The sequence below is a fragment of the Vulpes lagopus genome, chromosome 3, assembly GCF_018345385.1.
Source record: "Vulpes lagopus strain Blue_001 chromosome 3, ASM1834538v1, whole genome shotgun sequence".
Taxonomy (NCBI): Eukaryota; Metazoa; Chordata; class Mammalia; order Carnivora; family Canidae; genus Vulpes; species Vulpes lagopus.
The window spans coordinates 9,124,402-9,146,149 of NC_054826.1; the positions used below are offsets into that span (position 1 = coordinate 9,124,402).

At 35.8% G+C, this 21,748-nt stretch overlaps 1 protein-coding gene across 2 annotated transcripts in view; it reads right to left on the bottom strand.

The window, feature by feature from the left end:
• Positions 1-21,748, bottom strand: part of CDH9 (cadherin 9) — a 131,868-nt gene that overhangs the window by 80,330 nt on the left and 29,790 nt on the right. For both annotated transcript variants that reach the window (XM_041749463.1, XM_041749464.1), the window contains exon 2: positions 1,228-1,504. In XM_041749463.1, coding sequence (XP_041605397.1) covers positions 1,228-1,455 — 228 coding nt within the window. In that variant the 5' untranslated portion in view covers positions 1,456-1,504. The remainder of the gene's footprint in view (positions 1-1,227; positions 1,505-21,748) is intronic.

Consider the following 21,748-nt stretch of genomic DNA (forward strand, 5'->3'; position numbering starts at 1 on the left):
AATAGGCTTCCGATAAAAGAAACTACATTTGAAAAAAATACACTGTCACACACACAAAATGAAAAATTAGATCAAGATTTTGGCAATTTCACAGAATAAATGTATTTCTGGTTTAAAAGCAATTGGCATGACTTTTGTGATATCAGGTACTTTTTATAGTTTTATTTTTGTCCTATTCTATCTTACCTGCCTTGTGTTACCAGCAAGTCAAAGAATACTCAGACCATCGCAGTCACTTCTAGTATCATGTGCAGAGAGGATCAAGAAAACAGTACATAGGATTTATGGGCAATATGAGTAGCCATCATTGTTTATTTTGTTCTATTCTTAGAATTTGAAAGTATCTCAGCATTAGGCACATACCTGGGACAATGCAGTGAATAAAGGAATTGTCCTGTATATAGAATGATATGAGTGAGACTGGTATGGGGAGGATAGATAATAGAAAATTCTGGACATTAGATCATGTCATCTATTTTGAGACAGAGAAGAAACAGGAAGAGAAAAGTTATGAATGTGTTTTCTCAAAGTGGGATATAAGAAGGGAAAGTTACATATTCTCTATTCCATTTGTTCCAGAGTGCTAATGAGCACCTGCTGATGCTGCTGCTAGGATGGTTTTAACCTTCTTAAAGGTTAAAAAAGGTACTGCCTTCTTCTTCTGTTTTCTTTCTCCTTCTAGAATCCTTTGGTCTAGATTATAGGCAGGAAGTGGTTCAGCTTGATATTAAGAAGCAGACCATCTAGATAGAAGTAATTGTACTTGTTCTTATACACAGTATATTATTCAAATTATAAATTGTTTATTAGTACAGACAAATATAATTTTCGATATATTATTGTATTTTTTTTTGCCTGACGTAGCACACTAGGTTATTATTTATCCAGGATGTTAAATTAAATTTCAAAGACAGGTTTTAAAATCTTGTAATGCACACACATAAACTTAAATCATATAGAGCTGATTAATAATGACTCAAGTCCACATATGACATTTTATTTTGAGGCTTGCTACGGATACTGACTGACATTTAGCTACCTGAAGAAATCACATTCCCCATTCTAGCCTCCTGCAAACGCATACAGTGTTATGCCTTCGGCACATCATAATTAGTTAAAATATTAAAATAATCATTCTTTTAAATATTCAGCATGGGAGGTTGCTAAAAAAAATAAATAAGTTGCTATGATTTTCAGCTCCTAGATTTATCATTAACCAACTCTTACCTTGCCAACATATTGTGTATCTGTACCTGTGTACTCTTCCAACAAGAAGAACTGATTCCACATCCAGCCACGCTTGGTGCGACGTAACATTTTACCGTCATCTTTTGTCAGATCCACCGCCCTTTTGCTTGGTAAATCACTATTAGCTTTCTCTTGTAGTGGGATAGCATCCACTGTATGAAACATATAGGTCCAGATGAATACTGATAGGCAATAGTAAGTCCTCATTATAAGCAGGTTCAGCAGGATCTCAAAGTCTATGTACGATCTGATTCCCCTGAGGAGTAGAGGGAGAAAAATGCTTTATGGGTTGTGTTTCATTTTCATATACCCTGTAAACTATAAAACTTTTCTAAATGATATTAAAATTGTATGAATAATAGATGCCTGAATGGCTCCATTGGTTAAGAGTCTACCTTTGGCTCAGGTCATGATCCCAGGGTCATGGGATTGAGCCCCATGTCATCAGGCTCCCTGCTTCATGGGGAATCTGCTTCTCCCTCTGCCCCTCCTCCCACTCAATCTCTCTCTGTTGTTCTCACTCTCTCAAATAAAATCTTTAACATATACAATCTTGCAGACAATATAGTATATGTACATTATTTTTCCATGTTACGTTAGTGAACTATCATTAAAACCTCACATATCACATGGCTAGGTAAGGAGACATGTAGCACAAATAAATTAAACAAAATTAACAGTTGACTTTAACATCACTATATTGAAGCCTATAAATAAGAACATATTTATAATTTAAAATACTAAGTACTTGAAAAAAATTAAGTCCTACAATATACCAAAGATTATATTGAGTGTTCCTAAAGTCTTTGAGATTAGTGTATTTATTAATTATACATATATATGAGCTTATATATTTTAAATTACACTGTTCTCTGTGCACATTTTATTAACATTTACAATATTTCTTCTCTTCCTCCAAATCTTCCTCCTCCCTCTATTCCTCCTCTTCCTCTCTTCCTCTTCCATGTTCTTCTGTAACATGATAAGATTTTTCCTCATGGCAAATTAAATTATACCAAATGTACTTTGGATTGTGTCTTACATTACCTAACACCATACTATGTTGATCCTTTATGAATGATAACTATATTTTTTTCTAACAATCAGTTTAGTAAGTTACTCAAATTTGTTGGAGTCTGAAGAGAATATGTTCCAAATGGAAACATTTTACCTAATAATTAAAAAAAACCCACACATTTATTTCCTAAAATAATAGGAAAAATGAGAATATAAATTTGGTATGATTTTAAAATTACATATGAGGTCTCAACTATGGGATAATTTGATGCAGAATTTTGCTGCAAATAATGGTCTCAGTCAAGATGGTAAATTGATTTTTCTTGAAGTAAAAAAAAATATATGGTAATTCATTTGGTATTCCAGAATTAATTTATTTATTAAAAAATTGGTTTTATTTGTGAAACATTTCATTCAGAAGATGTAAAATTATAATAATGCTGCTGGTGACAATAATGATTTTGGTAAGCAAGAGAAACCCATCTCAAACTAGTATAGGCAAAAAAAGAATTCATTGGATTATAAAATCAAGTGATATGTAGAAAGAAAGGAATGAAAGGCACAAAGAGGCAACTGGGCCTTTCCTGCTCATAAAAACAAGAATTAGGGGCTTGGCTATTTAGTACTATTCTCTCTCGCTCACTCCTCTCTCTTCTCTTGTTCTCAACTAAGCCTCCTCAACCTGGTGGGATATAGAAGTATATAAAGTTCAGGTTTAATATCTTCCGACCCAGAAAACTACTGATAGTATTTTCTAATCTGAGTTTGAAAAATTCTGGGAATGGACTTTAATTTGCCTGACTTAGGCCAGATGCCCAACACTGGACCATACATCTCTGGAGTCTGTTGTTATCAAGGCATAAAGGTCAAACACATGCTTCTAGCTTGGCTTTATCCCTTATTACCTGTGAGATTTGGGGATATTTACTCGGTCTCAAACTACTTTTTCCTATAAAAGGAGAATAATTAATACCTGACTCACAAAGTAGTTATTAATTTTATGTTGAACTTTAATCAATACAAAGTAGTAGCTATTTGTATCAAAAGGACTTTATTTTATTTATACAAGAACATATACCTACAAGAAAATTGAGGTGGGAAGAATTTTAAGTCATCTGACCAATATACAAGTAGTAAGTATTTAGGAACTAATTTTTAGACACACAGCCTTAAACAATATGTCTTACAAAAGATAGTATAAGTAGTTAGTGTAGTCCTAGCATCCAAATTTTCCAAATGTTAATGTCACCATCATCATCAACCATTGCTGTTTCCACTATAGCCATATATAAATATACATAAATATAAATATATATATATATATCAGATAGAGAATGTTGGTTGGCAGATAATAGTGTGGATGCTTGCCATGGTCCAGAGCTATTGGCTCTGTCCAGCACATATGTACTCTAATTTTTATACCTAATATTTTAAAAAAATCTTACTTAACAAAATACACATATATGGTCCCAAATCCACACATTCCAAAATGAAAGAAATCAAAATCATATTAGTTTTTGACTCTGAAATCTCAGGTGAATCTTACCTTTTATCAAATTTTATGTGGCTATTTATAATCCTATAAATTGAACCACAAAAAAATGTAAAGCTCTGAAATAAGTATCAGAAAACTACAATGCCAAAAAGTGCTTAGAAAAAGTGCAAGGAAAAAACTTAAAAAAAAAAAAAAAAATGGACGCCTGGGTGGCTCAGTGGTTGAGCATCTGCCTTCGGCTCCGGGTGTGATCCTGGAGACCTGGGATCGAGTCCCACATCGGGCTCCCTGCATGGAGCCTGCTTCTCCCTCTGCCTGTGTCTCTGCCTTTCACTCCATGTCTCTCATGAATAAATAAGTAAAATCTAAAAAAAAAAAATTAAAAAAAAAAAAAAAAGAAAAGTGCAAGGGCAACGAACCCTCTAGGGCCGTGAGCACAGAACATGCCCTGCATTTGGTGAAACAGTGATGATGTAGTGTGGGAAAATAGGCAACTGGAGAATCTCAAGAACAGCTGGCATTTCACTTTGATAAAATGCAACAAACTCCTTATTAGACCACACTGGTCACCTGTTTTTTTTTCCCCCACTGGGAGATGTCTTCTGATCATTATCCTTACTGACCACTCTTGCAAGAGAAATTGGAGAGCGTTCTTTATTTCCTGTGGTCTGTTCTAATTCCAATGCCCACTCTGGGTGGAAGCCTTTAAGCAGAAAAATCCAGTTGTAGTAGATGAGGCCAGGTTCCTGTAGGTCTTTATAAGCTAGAGGAAAAAAATCTGCATTCATTTTCAGTGCAATGGATATCAGTGGGAAGATATGGACACAAAATAGTTAGAAAAGATCAATTTGACTGCAGAGTGGAAAATAAGCTGGAGGGTAGGCAAGAGATCTGGTTAAGGAGGGAGGTCAGTTAGAGTCTTTCTCTCTAGTCAAGAGACAGATGGCAATGGCCTATAGAGAAGTGGTCTGCAGTGGACATTGATACTGGGCTCAGGGTCTCTTTCATTCTTTAATATGCGCACACACATTACATGCGCTATAATTTTTGCATGCTTTCGCCTCTAATGGCCTACACCTGCAACTCTCTTTGGAGGACTTCTCTGGGTTACTGGAGCCACTTTGCTCACATGCACAGGGGGCTTAAAGTGCCTACAAGTTTACAGTCATCTCCCATGAAATCCCTGAGCCATTGTCTAACAGGTGCAGAAGTATGGAAATCCACACTTTATTTACACTCCAGAGTTCCCCCACAGAATCATGCTGAGGCTGCAACCTCAAAAAATCATAACCTGTTTGCATTCTTGCTTCTGTACTGCTTTCCCATGCTCCCTCTCACTTCCTGACCTGCGAGCAACTTATTAACCAATAACTTATACACAAATACTCGCTTCAGGATCCACTCCTGGGAAATGGACCTAGGATGTGAATACAATCCTCATATGAATATATCAAGAAAAGTAGATACTACTGTCTCATGTGTTAGTTATGGAAGGTGGAAAAAAAGGACAAATAAAATGTAACTTCTGGATTATTAGTTTGTGACCTGAGTAGACTATTGTGCCACTTTGGGGAGTGTTGCTTATAGCAGAGAAAAGATGATCTATTAGAAAAATGAAGAATCAAAAAAAAAAAAAAGAAAAAAAAATGAAGAACCAATTTTTTTCTTATTTGTGGTCATTTTTTTTTTTTTGGTCATTTTTATTCTACTTACTAATGACATTTCAGCATATTAATCATAGGAAGCAAAATGACTCACTGTCCTACTAATATAATTTAGTTTAATTTATATATTTATGACAACTCTTTAAGACGGGTTTTTCTATAGTGCCTCTTATGATGATAAGAAAACTGAGGCGCAGAGAGGTTAAATGACTTGCCCAAGTTTATGTGAGTAGAGACAGAATAATTGAGAAATAAATCAAAGTATGCCCTTGAATTGGGCTCCACTGCTCCAGAAATGGCCTAACATCTGGTGGTGATACTGGCAACCAACACTTATTTTAACGTATGTTCTGTGTTCTAGACACTATTCTGAACTCCCATCACAGAAATACTACAAGGGGGGTTCCTTGAGTGGCTCAGCGGTTTAGCGCCTGCCTTTGGCCCAGGGCGTGATCCTGGAGACCCGGGATCAAGTCCCACATTGGGCTCCCTGCATGGAGCCTGCTTCTCCCTCTGCCTGTGTCTCTGTCTCTGTCTGTCTCTGTCTGTCTGTCTGTCTGTCTGTCTCTCTCTCTCTCTCTCTCGGTCTTTCATGAATAAATAAAATCTTAAAAAAAAAGAAATACTGCAATGAAGGTATGAAAACATTAGACAAAGGAGTAAACTAAGGCTTTGCTTGTTGAAGTAATATGTTAATATCACAAGGTGGTAGTCACCTGTGGGAAAGATGGGAGGCATCGGGGATTTGAACTCTGTTGGACTGATGTCAATGTTCCTGATATTAATCGTACTGCTACTAAGTAATATCACTCCATATGCACCCACCTGGGCCTTCCTTCACGTGCTTTAACCAAGACCCAATTCAGGGTCTTTAGTCACAATCTGACCTGGAATGGTCTTATTATTTTCAGTCTCTCTATCATATTCTGCTTTCTTGAGGAGTCTTCTTTAACAACTTTTTCAAAAATAGCTTATCCTATTTTGGTCTCTATTGATTTCTTTTATACTATCCATTTATTTCCTACATATTATCCACCATGATTTTAATGATGTCTTTCATTTAGTGAATTACATGTTTATTGACTGCTTCCTCCAGTTATGGTGTAACTTATATGGTATTGAGATATTTTGTAAATCACTGTGTTCTGCATAAAATAGTTATTGATATACAGTAGGTACTTAATATGTATTTATGAAATTAGTTAATTGACTCATGCTTAAATGGATAATCCTTATTTTGAGTCTGGCATCACCAATGAGATTGCCTTAATGGTCCATTGCATAAACAAGCGAATAAAGATACAGAAAGAGCTGAACTGGGAGGAAATGTGCTTTTGAAAAAACTCTAGTGTGTTTTTTCCTAACAAATGAACTACGATCTGTATTTCCAAAATAAGAGTAATATGCATAAAAATGTGCATAACGTGGGCTTAAATATGAGCTTCAGTACATGATTGGTATAAATTATAGACTGTTTGTTTAAACTTGAATCCCTTTCACTAAATATATTCTTTATTTTCCTCATAATTTTTGGCATACTTCTTTCACATTTAGGAAATATTTGTGTACCTCTCCAGTGGCCAATTTAACACCAGTACAGTCCTCTGCTTTTAGAAAAAAGTACACATTATAAAAGGTTTTTTATTGCATTTTGTTTTAAAGTTAGTAATTCTTATCTCATGGGGTTTATTAAAAATTCTTCCCATTCCTTTATTTATTCAATAGCAACAAGCTGATTACTAAATTTTCTATGCTTAATTATCTCTATCAGCCTTAAATGTTCTGCATTTTAATCATATTTTTGTTGATAAATAAATACCATCAGATGCATTTTAAAGTACAATATTTTAAATTCGCTTTAACTTTGATTTTGTAATCAGGGAATTCACTTGAATCTTGTTAACTTTAAAAACTGAAAATTGTTTTATTATTATTCTCTTGTTCCTATAATTATATTTCAATTGAATTTGAGAAAAATGGCTGCTGGCTATTTGTGAATCCAAAAAAAATGTGCGTTATTGTAATTAAGTAGGATGTTCAGCATATAAAATCCACATATGAACTTAAATTATATCATTATTTCTTATCCCTATAGTATAAACTCAGATAAAGTATTTTCATAATTCCAACCTTGTTTTTTAAGCAGTTTCTCAGATGAAATGTACATATAACACAAGTATATATGATAATTTTAGTATTTTATTACTATTTGTAATCAACAAAGTACTTCCATATACATTAACCTATTTATCTTTCTAAAAAATGTGGATGTGCTCATATAATTTAAATCTTTTTCCAGGTAAGATATATGAAGATTGGAGAGATGAAAAAAGCTGATTCTGATTACCTGGTTACTTAATGGTGTGGGCAAAAGTCATCTTCATATTGTTTGATTCCTTGGCCAGTGATCATTCCAACATACTATTGTGTTTTTTTGTTTTTTGTTTTTTGTTTTTTTTTTTTATCATTTGGAGAGACAAATCTGACAGCTTAGTTAGGGAAACATATAGAACAAATTCTATGAATTTGAATAGACATTAAAATTATGAGTCTTACATAATGAAGGAACTATTTAGGGATATATGTTTTAACATAACTATTTTTCATAGTAATTGATGATTCTTACACTGATTATAAATATGAATTTACTTATAATATGAATCATATGCATATATATAATTGGATTATTAGTTTGTTATATTTATTTAATATATATTTATTTTTTTAAAGATTTTATTTATTTATTCATGAGAGAGAGAGAGAGAGAGAGAGTGAGGCAGAGACACAGGCAGAGGGAGATGTAGGCTCCATGCTGGGAGCCCGATGCGGGACTCGATCCGGAGACCCCAGGATTGTGCCCTGAGCCAAAGGCAAGCGCTAAACCGCTGAGCCACCCAGGGATCCCCTCAGTATATATTTAAGGTCTCTAAAATCATTTATTGATTTTTTTTCAACAAACCTCATATTCAATTATTGTCACATTGCAATTTAGAATTTTACTCTTACCTAATAATATATATATATTTATATATATGATCTCATTATATATTTATATAATGATCTCAAGAAAAACAGAAATTGATGGAAGAAATATGAGCTGCAGGTTTGTATAAGGATTTCTGAATAGTTGGCATTAAGTAAACTCTCAGCTTTTAATATTTAGCTTTAGGTTGTTAAAAAATTTGCCGTGTAGACTGGTATCAGAAGAGAAACTCTTGAATCAGGTTTTGCCAGTGTCCTATCAAAATAAAAATAACAAAATTGTACATAATAGAATATAAAGATAAATATAAAATATATAGAATTATATAAGGAGATGTAAACAACCTATTTCCAGAATCTGAGAAAAGTAACCACAATCTATAACGAGAGTGAAATTAGAGTAGGAAAATTAGTAATGAATGACGATTCTGTATATGTGAAAAATCCATCAAATTTCAATGAAAAATAAATTGACAAGCAAGTTTTACCCAGTATTGGTCCCCTGAATGGGGATCCAGAGGTTCAAAACTTTTGAATAATCTTCTTCTACAAAGACATACCTTTGGAGTTTGCCCCAATCCTACTATATCTATTCAACATATGCACCCCTGTAATATAATAGGATGGGGGAGGAAACGGAACAATTTAAAGAGTATTATGTTGTATATATTTTAATTTGGAGATCTGCCTTACAAGTAAATCATTTTAGTTAGTGTCAGAGAGGGAAAAATTGGCTGTTAAGTGAGAGCTGTCCACATTCAAGACTTGTCTAAAAATGTTGGCTAATGAGGTATTATTGGTGTGGGAGAGACAGGTAGAAATTGATAGTATCGTAAACAATAGTGACATTTTTAGTCAATGTGTTCTTAAATACTAGCAACTAGATTAAAAATTTAAAAGTGGGTATGGGAAAATGAGACACAGCATGAAATTGGGCTATAATAAAGCCTATGGGAATGCACACCATCTTATCACACATAACACTTTCACCTGAAGGCAAAACACACACAAAAACAAAATAATAACACCTCACAGAGCACAATAGAGAGTCCATGAAAATGTAGGAAATCAGATGAAGAAAGGACTTTATATGGGAAAGAGAAATTAAGCTAGTATAGGATATAGAGGAGAACTCAAGTCTCATGCTTCTCACAGTCTGGTGAATTTCTTTTTATTTTTTTAAATATTTTATTTATTTATTCATGAGAGACACACAGAGAGAGAGGCAGAGACACAGGCAGAGGGAGAAGCAGGCTCCATGCAGGGAGCCTGACGTGCGACTCTATCCAGGGTCTCCAGGATCACACCCTAGGCTGCAGGCAGCACTAAACCGCTGCGCCACGGGGGCTGCCCGTGAATTTCTTAAATACATGACAAAAGGAGAAAAAAAAAGACAACAATTTTTATGGAGAATAAGTGAATAACACTAACATATATAAGAAATGTTCTTCAAAACTAGTAACAATATAGAGAACTTATAGAAGTATCTAAAAAGAAGTACAAATGAATTATGGACATGTATCCATTCATTGTCCAAACAAAATTGATAAAAATCATGTCATTTACAAAGATTGTTCTAGGCACTGAGGACACAGCAATGAGTTAAACAAAGTACTTTACCTTATAGAAATGATAGAGGAGACAAATCATCACCATCCACAACAAACCAATAAACAGGCAGATGATTTCAAAACTTACTATAATTTACATTGATCAAGACTGCATTGTTTTGGCAAAAGGATAGACACAGATATCAGTTGAATAGAATAGAGAGTACAGAATTCGATCCATGAAAATTTAGTGAACTAATGTTTGATAACAGGGCAAAAGGCAATTCAGTGGAGAAAAGGTGGGGATCCCTGGATGGCCGCCTTTAGCTCAGGGCCTGATCCTGGAGACCCGGTATTGAGTCCCACATCGGGGTCCCTGCATGGAGCCTGCTCCTCCCTCTGCCTGTGTCTCTGCCTCTCTCTCTCTGTGTCTCTCATGAATAAATAAATAAAATCTTTTTAAAAAAGGGAGAAAAGATAACTTTCTCAACCAATTTTGCCAGAAGGTTGGACATCCAACTGGAAAAATTTTTAAATGAATCTAGATACAGAACATATACTTTACACACGGATTTACTCAGAATGGATCATCAGCACATATGTAAAAAATTGCAAATTTCTTGAATGGAGAAGAAACTCTTAGTGACTTCAGATTTAGCAATGAGTTTTAGGTACAGCATGAAAAATATAACTGATGAAAGAAAAGCCCGCTATGATGGGCTTTATTCAAATGAATATACTTGCTCTGTGAAAAACACCATTAAGAGAAAAGAGAGAGAGAAAAAAAAAAAAAAGACATGGCATCAACTGAAACAAAATCTGCACCAAATACATATCTGTGAAAGAATTTATACTTAAGATATACAGAAAAACATGCAAAACTCAATAATACAAATACAAACAACTCAATTAAAAATGAGCAAAAAGTCTGAAAAGACACCTCACCAAAGGAGTTATACCAATTTTAAATGAGCATAGCACAACACAAGAAAAAAGAAAAACAAAGCCTCTCAAAACCCTTTATCATTAGAAAACTGCAAAATGAAACAACCAGAGGCTCTTACAAAACTCTTAATGGAAAAGTGATATGGATGTGGAGCAAAAGGACTCCCCTTCATTGCTAGTGGCAACGCACTAGGATACAGGCACTGGGAAAAAGTCTTTTGTGGAGCTAAACATACTTTTACTATATATTCCAGGAATCATGCTTCCAGGCATATACCTAATTGACTGAAAAATAATGTCTGTACCAAAGCTGTCACATCAATGTTTATAAAAATTTTATTCATAATCTCCAAAAACCAGGGGAGTGGGAGGGTGGAGATTAATAAATTGTAGTGTAAGCCCTGACAGTTGAGTATCCTTTTTTTCTTCCTTCCTTCCTTCCCTCCTTCCTTCCTTCCTTCCTTCCTTCCTTCCTTCCTTCCTTCCTTCCTTCTCTCTCTCTGTCTCTTCTTTTTATTTTTTTTCTTTCTTTCTTTTGGCAAGGAAATATGTGAATATCCATTGCAACTATGGTTATCTCAAATAAAGACATTGCCAGTCACATGACTAGATAAGGAACAGGATTCACCCTCACACTCCTCTGAGGATCCTTTGTTTTAGAGATGATGTTTGATTTAGATAACTGATCATTTAGGCTGCTAGTTTTTCTCTTCAAGAGCTTTAAATTCCTGATATTATATTTTAAATTCACCAATAAACTGTGACCCTGAGAAACCCTGGGCCCTCGCTGTCAACCACAATAAATGCAGAACCTCAGTGCCTCTACTTTCTTCCATCCCATCCACCTTTTCCTCCTCCCCACCAGGTGTGTGCCCCTTGTGCATTCCAGGAGTAGCAAGGACTAAACCTTTTCTTTCTTTCTTTCTTTCTTTCTTTTCTTTCTTTCTTTCTTTCTTTCTTTCTTTCTTTCTTTCTTTCTTTCTTTCTTTCTTCCTTCCTTCCTTTCTTCCTTCCTTTCTTCCTTTCCTTTCCTTTCCTTTCCTTTCCTTTCCTTTCCTTTCCTTTCCTTTCCTTTCCTTTCCTTTCCTTTCCTTTCCTTTCCTTTCCTTTCCTTTCTTCTTTCCTTTCCTTTCCTTTCCTTTCCTTTCCTTTCCTTTCCTTTCCTTTCCTTTCCTTTCCAGATGGTTACTGCTGAGGGTGCCTTTTCATCATAAGAATCACAGGACCTGGTCCATTTACAATATTGGTTATGGGCAGGTTGAGAGTGGTACAATACATAGGGGAGTGGATAAACAAATTGTGCTATATTTGCTAGCTAGAAAATTGATCAGAGATAAAATGAACTATCGAGCACCAAAAAAAAGGGGAGAAAAAAACGAAACTTAAATAAATAGTGCTAAGTGAGAGAATTGAGCCGGAAAAGGCTATATACAGATCAATTCAAACTACTTATAAGATATTTTGGAATAGGCAAAGTTGTGAGTGAGTTAGGGACAAATGCGGCTAGGCAGGGATAGGCAGGGGGCCAAGAAATCAGGCTCACAAAAATCCCAAAAATGTGAAGATGAAAGAAAACCAGAGATAAACCAAAATTTATCTGTTCCAGGTGCCAGAGGTGGGGTCTTGTTATAACAGCTGCTTGTAACCAACAAAGAATTACCTGACCCTAAAAGGGAAGTAAGACATTGAAGGTGTTACCATAACTAGTCCTTACTTAATGGTGATGTCAATAGATAATGTTAAAAGGATTTAGGTTCCTGGTTAGATTTCAAGAAAAGACCCTAGAAGCCCTGAGTGGCAACCCTGGATCCCTCTCACTCCTGTGAGCTTTCTCCTTATCCTCACTTAATAAACTTCTATTGTTTTACTCACTCTCTTTTGTCCACAAGACTCATTCTTTGACCTTGTGAGCCAAGAACCCAGCACTCTTGTATCATGAGGACAGCAAAAGGATGAGCGGTTGCCAGTGGTTTGGGTTGGGAGGAGGGGTAGTGGGATGGGGATGAATTGGTGAGCAGAGGAACTTCTGAGCAGTGAATTAAGGTATTACACATTTGTCAAAAACCCACACAGCTTCACAACATAGAGTGACTGTAATGCATGCAAATAGGAGGAAATCACTTTGGAGTTGGGGGTTGGAGCCCCAAGATGGAATGCAGACTGTGACAAGAGAATTTAACTTATTACAAATGTTTGAAACGACTCCTTCAGTGAATGGAAGGGGAGGAAAAGGTGTTGACTTCAATAAAGTGACTGGATCTCTGGGTGGCTCAGAGGTTTAGCGCCTGCCTTCAGCCCAGGGCGTGATACTGGAGACCTGGGATGGAGTCCCACATCGGGCTCCCTGCATGGAGCCTGCTTCTCCCTCTGCCTGTGTCTCTGCCTCTCTCTCTGTGTGTGTGTGTGTCTCTCATGAATAAATAAATCAAATCTTAAAAATAATAATAATAATAATAATAATAATAATAATAATAATAATAAGTGACCGGAGTCTGTAAGATTAAACGGAAGGCGGTTGCACACATGCACTGCATTCTAGTTAATAAAGCTATTTCTCCCTAAGATACAGTTAACAATTCTCATGCTGCTCAACATGGGTATTGAGACCGAATAATTAGGTAAATCGATGGAGATATTGGGAGTCAGGTTTCTTACTGTTGTTATGGGAATTTACAGATGAGCAAAAGGAGGAGAACAGCACAATTCATGTGATGATGGATTACAATTGGAGGCATTAATGAAAACTCATATACTTTGATATATTTATGGATGGCTATATCATAAAGCCTTGGATTCATTCCTACCTCTTCCACTCCCATTAACTTAATCCCAATGAAATTGATCCTTGTTCTATCAGCTGAGGTGGCCAAGCAGCAATGCCACTCACTACCAGTCAGCTCACCTACTGCCCAGATCTTGGTTTCTAATATAATTTTCCAATTAAAGAAACTAGGGCTCCTTAGAGGAAATAGCTGATTTTAGCACTGGAGCAGGAAACACACAAGATGATCCAGGAGCATCTTGCAAGGCCCGAAAGTAAAGGAGTGCTTAACAAACACACAAAAAACAAGCATCACATTAACAGAGATATGTCAAAGGCTCACAGAACAAAAAAAGCTCTCAGTGGGTAAAACTGGATTAACATGAGCAAGAAACTAAAGTACTTTATAATAGTATGGGTAAAAATAGATCATGGTAGCATTTGAGCAGAAAGCCGGTATATGAGGATTTCAGTGGGGAAGGGACTAATAAAATGCAAACACTTAACATGCAAGGGGCAGGAGAGGAAAGCATATTCATGCTAAGAAGCCTTCAGGTCATAGAAAGGATAGAAGTATCTAAAGCTGAGTGAACAAGGGGATAGTTATAGACTATGAGGTTCTAGAAGCAGACTTCTAGAGTCTTACAGGGAGTCTTAACCATCATGATATTAAAATCCCATAAGGGTTTGTGGCAGAGGAGGATTCTGACATAGCATTAAATGGGTAACTCGGACTCGCACATGAAAAATGGACTTTATAAGGCAAGAAAGGGGACAGAGAAAATGGTGAAGGGATTAAAATAATACTGATAAGAGAATGTTGTCATTGGGATGAAGTTAATGGAAGTGGAGGAGGTAGGAATGAATCCAAGACTTTGGTTTGAACATCAGATTAGAGGTGCCATTTGCTAATGAGAGGCACTGGAGAAATTCAGGTGGTATGTGGGAGTAGGGAATCAGGTTTTGATTTAGAACATGCCTTACTCACCATTCAAGTGGCAATAACCCAAATGCATTTGGACATTTAAGTCTAGAATTTAAGGAATTGTCAGAACTGACAGAAGATTGAATTTCATCAGTCTATTCTATGGTTATTAAAGATATCAGAGTGGTTAAAATTCCACAAGAAGTGCAAAAATAAGAATGTGGTTTTGGGGTGCCTGGCTGGCCCAGTTGGTGGAGCGTACAAGTCTTGATCTCAGGGTTGTGAGTTTGAGCCCCACATTGGGTGTAGAGAGATTACTTAAAAATAAAAAGAGTCTTTAAAAAAAAAAAAGAATGCAGTTTCAATTTCAATGGAAAATAAGAAAATGCAGATTTTGTAATTAAGGTTATAATTATAAACCTTATGATTAAGGTTTAAGGTTACATGGCTTAATAGTTAACAATGAAAGCTACAATTCTGAACACACACACAAAAAAACAAAACAAGAATAGTATTCAGCGCTGTTAAGGGGCTGCAGGATGGGCATAGTTCTTGGTATAAAAAAGAATGTTATTAATGGGAAAAGTAAAACGCATAAAATTTTGTTGAAAGTACTTTGTCAAAAAGCATCAAAGCCTTACAATGGTTCAGTGTTTGACTAAGTAATTCAGATTCTAGGAAAGTTTCTTAAGAAATTAGGCATTTGAAAGAGAGGTTTAGGTATAAGCATGTTTATCAAAATATTATTTATTATTAGATGTGCTGGACATTTTCTTTGCACCTTCGGATCTATTCTCAGTTCTTATCTTGCTCAGTACAGCAGGAGATACATTTCTACATACCAGCGCGCTCACTGGGCCTTGTTTGAATTTAGCTGACGTGAGTCATAGACAGGAGATGAAGGGGAGAAGGAGGGGAAGTAAGCTCCTCCACATGCACCCCTGAGAGCTGGTTACTTTTCTCTTACAAGGAGCCATAGCCCCTTCCAGACAGCTGGTGCTTTGTCAGAATAACGGGTACTCCCTCTGAAGTAGTGTCTACTCCAGCACCATGCCCCTTTAGGTCCAGGAGGGGTAACAGGATTATGCTGTTGTGAATTATGGCCATACCCCTGGTTCGTTCCTTTAACCCTGCCCACACCCTCTATTAAACCCCTCCCCATCACCGAGTACCTCATCTGTTTCCTGAAAGTGTCTTGACAGTAACACTGGAGAAATGTTGGAAATGAACTAAACGTCTCAGAGTAGGGAAAGGAGAAGTAAATCATGCTGTTTACATGGAATAGAATGACATGAAGGCATCAGAAAAATCTACATATTAATTTTTTTACCAAATATATACAAAATGCCAACTCTTCTAGGCATTTTTCTAGAGGAACAGGATAGCAGATCCCTTAAGGAGTTTACATTCTAGGACTATAGTCTACATATATCACAGGAGTTTATTCATGACACACCTGGAGAGATTACTGAAAACATTTTTTTTTTTTCTTCTCTGTATCTACGAGTCTCTTCTTACTGGCTTTGGTTGTTGTTGTTTGTTTTGTTTCTTACATTCCACATATAAGTGAAATCACACAGCAAGAAATCACACAGAAAGTTGTCTTTCAGACTTATTTCACTTAGTATGATACCCTCCAGGTACATCCATGTCATATATATCTGTACCATATATATCATATAAATCATATCTTTATATCTCATATAAATCTATATGTGTAAATATCATATATATCTCACATCTAGAATTTTTATAATAATATTTAATCTATCAGGAAAATGAAAGAAAAACTTAAATTTATATCTCAAATTTTTAATCAGTAGAGAAAAGGTATAAGTGAATTTCCTGCCTGTGGTTTCACGTCAGCTTCCAGTGATAGAAATGAACATTAGAGTCTGTTAGATGCAAGTTAATGAGTGCTTCACATGCCATTAGCTTACACCAAGTATTTCTCATTTAAGAAAGAGTGCATAGTACTAAAAATTGTCCATATTTCAAAATGTATTTGATTTGACAGAGCTTTCTTGACATAGGTCCAGAATCCAATAATTCAGGCAAAACTGTTGGCCTGCTTAGGTCTTAGAGTGGATAGGGGGAAAATGAAGACCAGGTGTTTGGTGGTAGGATGTGCTTGATGTGCTTGACGGTACTATTGAGAGGAAGGGAAATTAAATAGCTCTGGATTGGCAATCACAACACGAATATCCAAAGGTTTATAATGATTTCCACAGTGGAGATATAGATAAGTTGATATTTTAAATATTAAATATCTTAAAATTTTTAAATTAAATATTTTAAATATTTCAAACCGTCAGCAGAGTCTCATAGATTTTTAAAAGGAGTTTTAGTCTTTTTGTTTCATGAACATCTTGTCAATCTGACAGAATAATGTTTTTAAAGCATGAATTACTATACAGGATGTATCAAAAAAGGAAATCAATTCTATTAAAATAGAGCTACGAAATTATTCTTACAAACTGATTTTGGTAAAATAATATATGGTCTTCTTAATTAATACAATGAATAACAAGACCCAGCAGCAGATCTGACTAGTACCATAGTGTCAAGGAAAAAAAATGAACGTACAGGGTACTTAGTATGATATTTAATTTCTGCTGATGACTAACTCACAGATACCTCGTTAAATTTCAGCTAGAAACTAGTAAACTGTTGGTGTAATATTTCTCAGTTTAAATATATAAATTCTATGTTAAGATTCTTTAAGAGTAGTTTCAAAATAAAAGGGACTTAAATTTTGAAAAAATACATAATTTTACAATGACATAGATGTAGGCAGAAGAGCAAATGAACACTAAACCTAGAGGGAGGACACATAGATTAATATTCTGAGTTTGTCACTCTCTTAACGAGCTCAGGCACATTTACCTAAGTTTTATTTTCATTGTATCTGGGACGGGAATCATAGGCTTACCTTATAAGGAGATAAAATGATTAAATTTATGAGTATAAAAAGAATCTGAAATACAGTAGATTCATAATATATAATTAATATAATTATAGTCTTCCTTTCCTTCAGACTGAAACTATTGATTCGGTCATTAAATAATTATACTCTATTAATGTGCAATAAAACAATATGCATTTGCCTAGGAAACTATAAATGAGATTGGAGAGGGTCATTGTAAACTATTACATTAAGCAATTTTAAGGCATAAATACAGCCACAGTTTATTCTAAGTGTTAATCTAGATTCTGTGGTAGACACTATTGTGTTCCACAGAGATTCCATTTACTGGGCCAGTCTACTCACCAGTTGTTGTTGGGTTTGGCTCCTAACTGGTTATACCTAACCTCTTCTAAGACATTTTCTGGACTGCTAAGGAGCACCCAATCTAGGGAAGTGACTCCGCTCACCGCTATGATCAATGACAATGAGGTACAAATAGGCAGATCCTTTGCCTCAAGGTGGGTCAACTCTCTAATCTATTTTATGCCCAGAGCCTTCTCTCTGTGGATCAGCCAAGAGTACACTCCATCTGAGACTATGTCAGTGTGTTTTCTCTTTCTGTCTCCTGTTTTATTCCCTTTGTTTTATAGTTTTCTCCTTAGAAGCATATTTTTAAGTCAATCACCAAATCTCAGACTGGTTCTAGGGAAACACATAAGATTATATATATGGTCTGAATCAACTTTTTACTGTTAGAAGTGAGCCATCCAGTTATTTTTAAAATATCTATTTAATGCCTGCTGTTGCCAGACACAAACTTTAGATGTTTGAGATACAAACAAAACATGTGAAGACTCTTGCCCTTATGTAACTTATATTCAAGTAGGAAAAGACGAACACTACCTAATAAACATAATAAATGTGAAAACAGTAGAGAGAAAATACTCCTTACCATTGAGAAATAATAGAGCAATATGGTGGGGTCTGAACATAGGAGCTAGGAAAGGGGAGGAAAGTGAAATTCCACATTGGCCTCTCCAGGGAGGTGTTAATTTGAGTAAAAATTTAAAATAAGGGGAGCTATACAAGTAGTTATGTGGGCAAAATATTTTCCGCCAGAGTAAAAGCAAAGAAAGGCCCCACGGCAAAGGAGTGCCTGGCTTGCTTTAGTTGTGTCTGAGGAGGGTAAGAGAGGGGCAGATGTGAGGAGAAGACAGACTGGGGGTGAGAGGTTCTTATAGGCCAGAAAGGAAAGAAGAGTAAAATATAGTGACATCAAGCCAAGTGATCAAAAATATGAGGGCTGGACATTTCCCACTGGACCAAAACTATAATCTTCTCTATGTAATGAGTATATTGCAATGCTTTTATGAGTAACAATCTTCCTTTACCTGAATTATTCAAATAATCTCTAAATATTCAAATGGCCAAATGGTCTAACTTTTTCATTCCTAGAACACACTACAATCTTCCTCAGTGACAAATTAATTTGCAAATGTTCTTAGCCGTGTCTTGATTTCTGTCTTCCATGGGGGTGCCCTGGAAAACTGTTCAAATTTTAAGATTCAAACTACTGCAGCTTGTTGTTTGAGCATATGAACTCTGGAACTTGGAGGAGCTCAAGTTTCAAATCACGGCTCCACAAGTCCTAGCCAGATGATCCTGATCCTGTTAGTTTACCAGGGGTTCTCCAGTTTCCTGGCTGTGTGTGCTGTATTATTGTGGTTTCTATGGTGTACGGAGTTAAATTAGTTGATACACATAAACTAAATAGAATACTCTGGATATACTAGTTTGGATGGGGTAGTTAATGCAATGACAACAGTATATTAAAATACTACGTTTCAAAAAAAAATACTACGTTTCTTACACACTTAGCATGATTATCAGAATTCAGCTGGTAAAAATGTTCTACTTCATCTTTTTTTTTTTTTTTTAAGATTCCATTAGCAACTCAGTCATTTAAGACAGAAATTCTTTTTTTTTTTAATTTTAATTCCAGCATCATTAACATACAGTGTTAAATTAGTTTCAGGTATACATTGTAGTGATCCAACAATTCTATATATTACTCAGTGCTCATCAAAATAAGTTGACTCTTAATCCTCTTCACCTATTTAACCCATTTCCCCACCCACATCCCCTCTCACAACTGTGTTTTCTTTTTTTTCTCTCTCTATAGTTAAGAGTCTGGCTTTTCTTGTCTCTCTCTGTCTTTATTTTTTATTTTTCTGGGCTCATTTGTTCTGTTTTTTAAATTCCACATATGAGTGAAGTGACATGATATTTGTCTTTCTCTGACTGGTTTATTTCACCTAGCAGTATACTCTCTAGGTCCATCATGTTGTTGCAAATGACAAGATTTCATTTTTTTTTATGGCCAAATAATATTCTATTGTGTTTATATACCACAGCTTCTGTATTCCTTCATCTATCCATGGACACTCGGGCTGCTTTCATAATTTGGCTATCGTAAATAAAGCTGCAATAAACACAAGCATGCACATGTCCCATTAAATCAGTTTTTGCATTTGAGTAAATACTCAGTATTGTGATTACTGGATCTTAGGGTAGCTCTATTTTTAATTTTTTGAGAAACCACCACACTGTTTTTCACAGTGGCTGCACTAGTTTGCATTCCCACCAACACTACAAGAATTCTCATTTTTTTTCCACATCCATACCAATACTTGCTTCTTGTTTCTTTTTTTCTTTTTCTTTTCTTTCTTTCTTTCTTTTTTTTTTTTTTTAAGCCATTCTGACAGGTGTGAGGTGGTATCTCATTGTGGTTTTTATTTGCATTTCCCTGATGATGACTCATGTTGAGCATCTTTTCATGCATCTGTTGGTCATCTGTACCCAGTGTCTCTGTGTCCTTCATACCTCTGCATATTTGCTTAAGTTATTTCCTCAGCCTGGAAGCTTTGCACACCATCTGGAGAATTCCTGTGCATCCCTTAGGACCCTGCTCAGACATCACTACTTCTATATGAAGACTTCTGCTCCTCCTTATCTTCCCCAGATTTGATCACTTCCCACTCCCCTGGACTTCCACTGCACAGCATAACATCTATTGGAGTGCGGATGTTGCATTATGCTTTCTTGTTCATTTGTGTCTCCCTCCCCAACTAGACTGTGAGCTCCTTGTGGTCAGGGACAGAGTCTTGTTTGTTTATGTATCATCAGGGACTAGCCCAGTGTCCCTCTTAGAGCAAGTAGGCAGGTGCTCAATAAATGTTTGCTGCATAAAAAAAAAAAAAAAAAAAAAAAAAAGGTCTTCTTTGGAGAAATGTCTATTCATGTCTTCTGAGCATTTTTAACTGGGTTATTTGGGGTTATTATGGTGTTCAGTTGTGTAAGTTCTTTATAGATTTTGGATACTAGCTGTTTGTCAGCTATGTCATCTGCAAATATCCTCTCCCATTCCATAGGCCAGCTTTTAGTTTTGTTGATGTTTCTACGTCATCTTTATCAGAATTTTCAGGACAAAGGAGACAGGAAAAAAATAACTTTGCAATTGGCATTCAGTCTTTTAACATCTCCACCCAGAATTTGCACACATCCATGACACTCCCTTTTCATGGACCAAATAGGTTACTTTGTCTAACGTCAAAGGAACTGATGAGGTACCTTCCTACCAGACAGTTAGACATTAGAAATATTTAAAATATAGGGACACCTGGGTGGGTCAGTGGTTGAGCGTCTGCCTTTGGCTCAGGGCATGATCCCAGGATCTGGGATTGAGTCCCACATCGGGCTCCCTGCATGGAGCCTGCTTCTCTTTCTGCCTGTGTCTCTGCCTCTCTCTCTCTCTCTCTTTGTGTGTGTGTCTCTCATGAATAAATAAATAAAATCTTTTAAAAAAAGGAATATTTAGAAAATAACAAAGATGATTATGACAATTCCAGCCCCCATTATGAAATACAAGGCCAATTCTTCCTCTTGGAGAAAAATGTGCAGCTACAACTCACAAGTCACATCCGGACATGTCATCAAGTTCCAACTGAGGGAGTCCGGAAGAAATACAACATGCAGTAGTTTCTATATCAAATCTACATGAGGCTTTTCATGACCAGAAACCTATGAACCAAAAAATGCGCGGCAGAATTTCTTCAGAAAGTTATGGCAATTTTGAAATCCTGCTTGCGTGTCCTGCTATCCTGGCAGTGAAGAATTAAGTTATACTTGGACCTTATTCTTCAATTTTACTCCTTAAGAAGGGCTTCCTCGTCTATTATTCTTTGTGCCCTTTC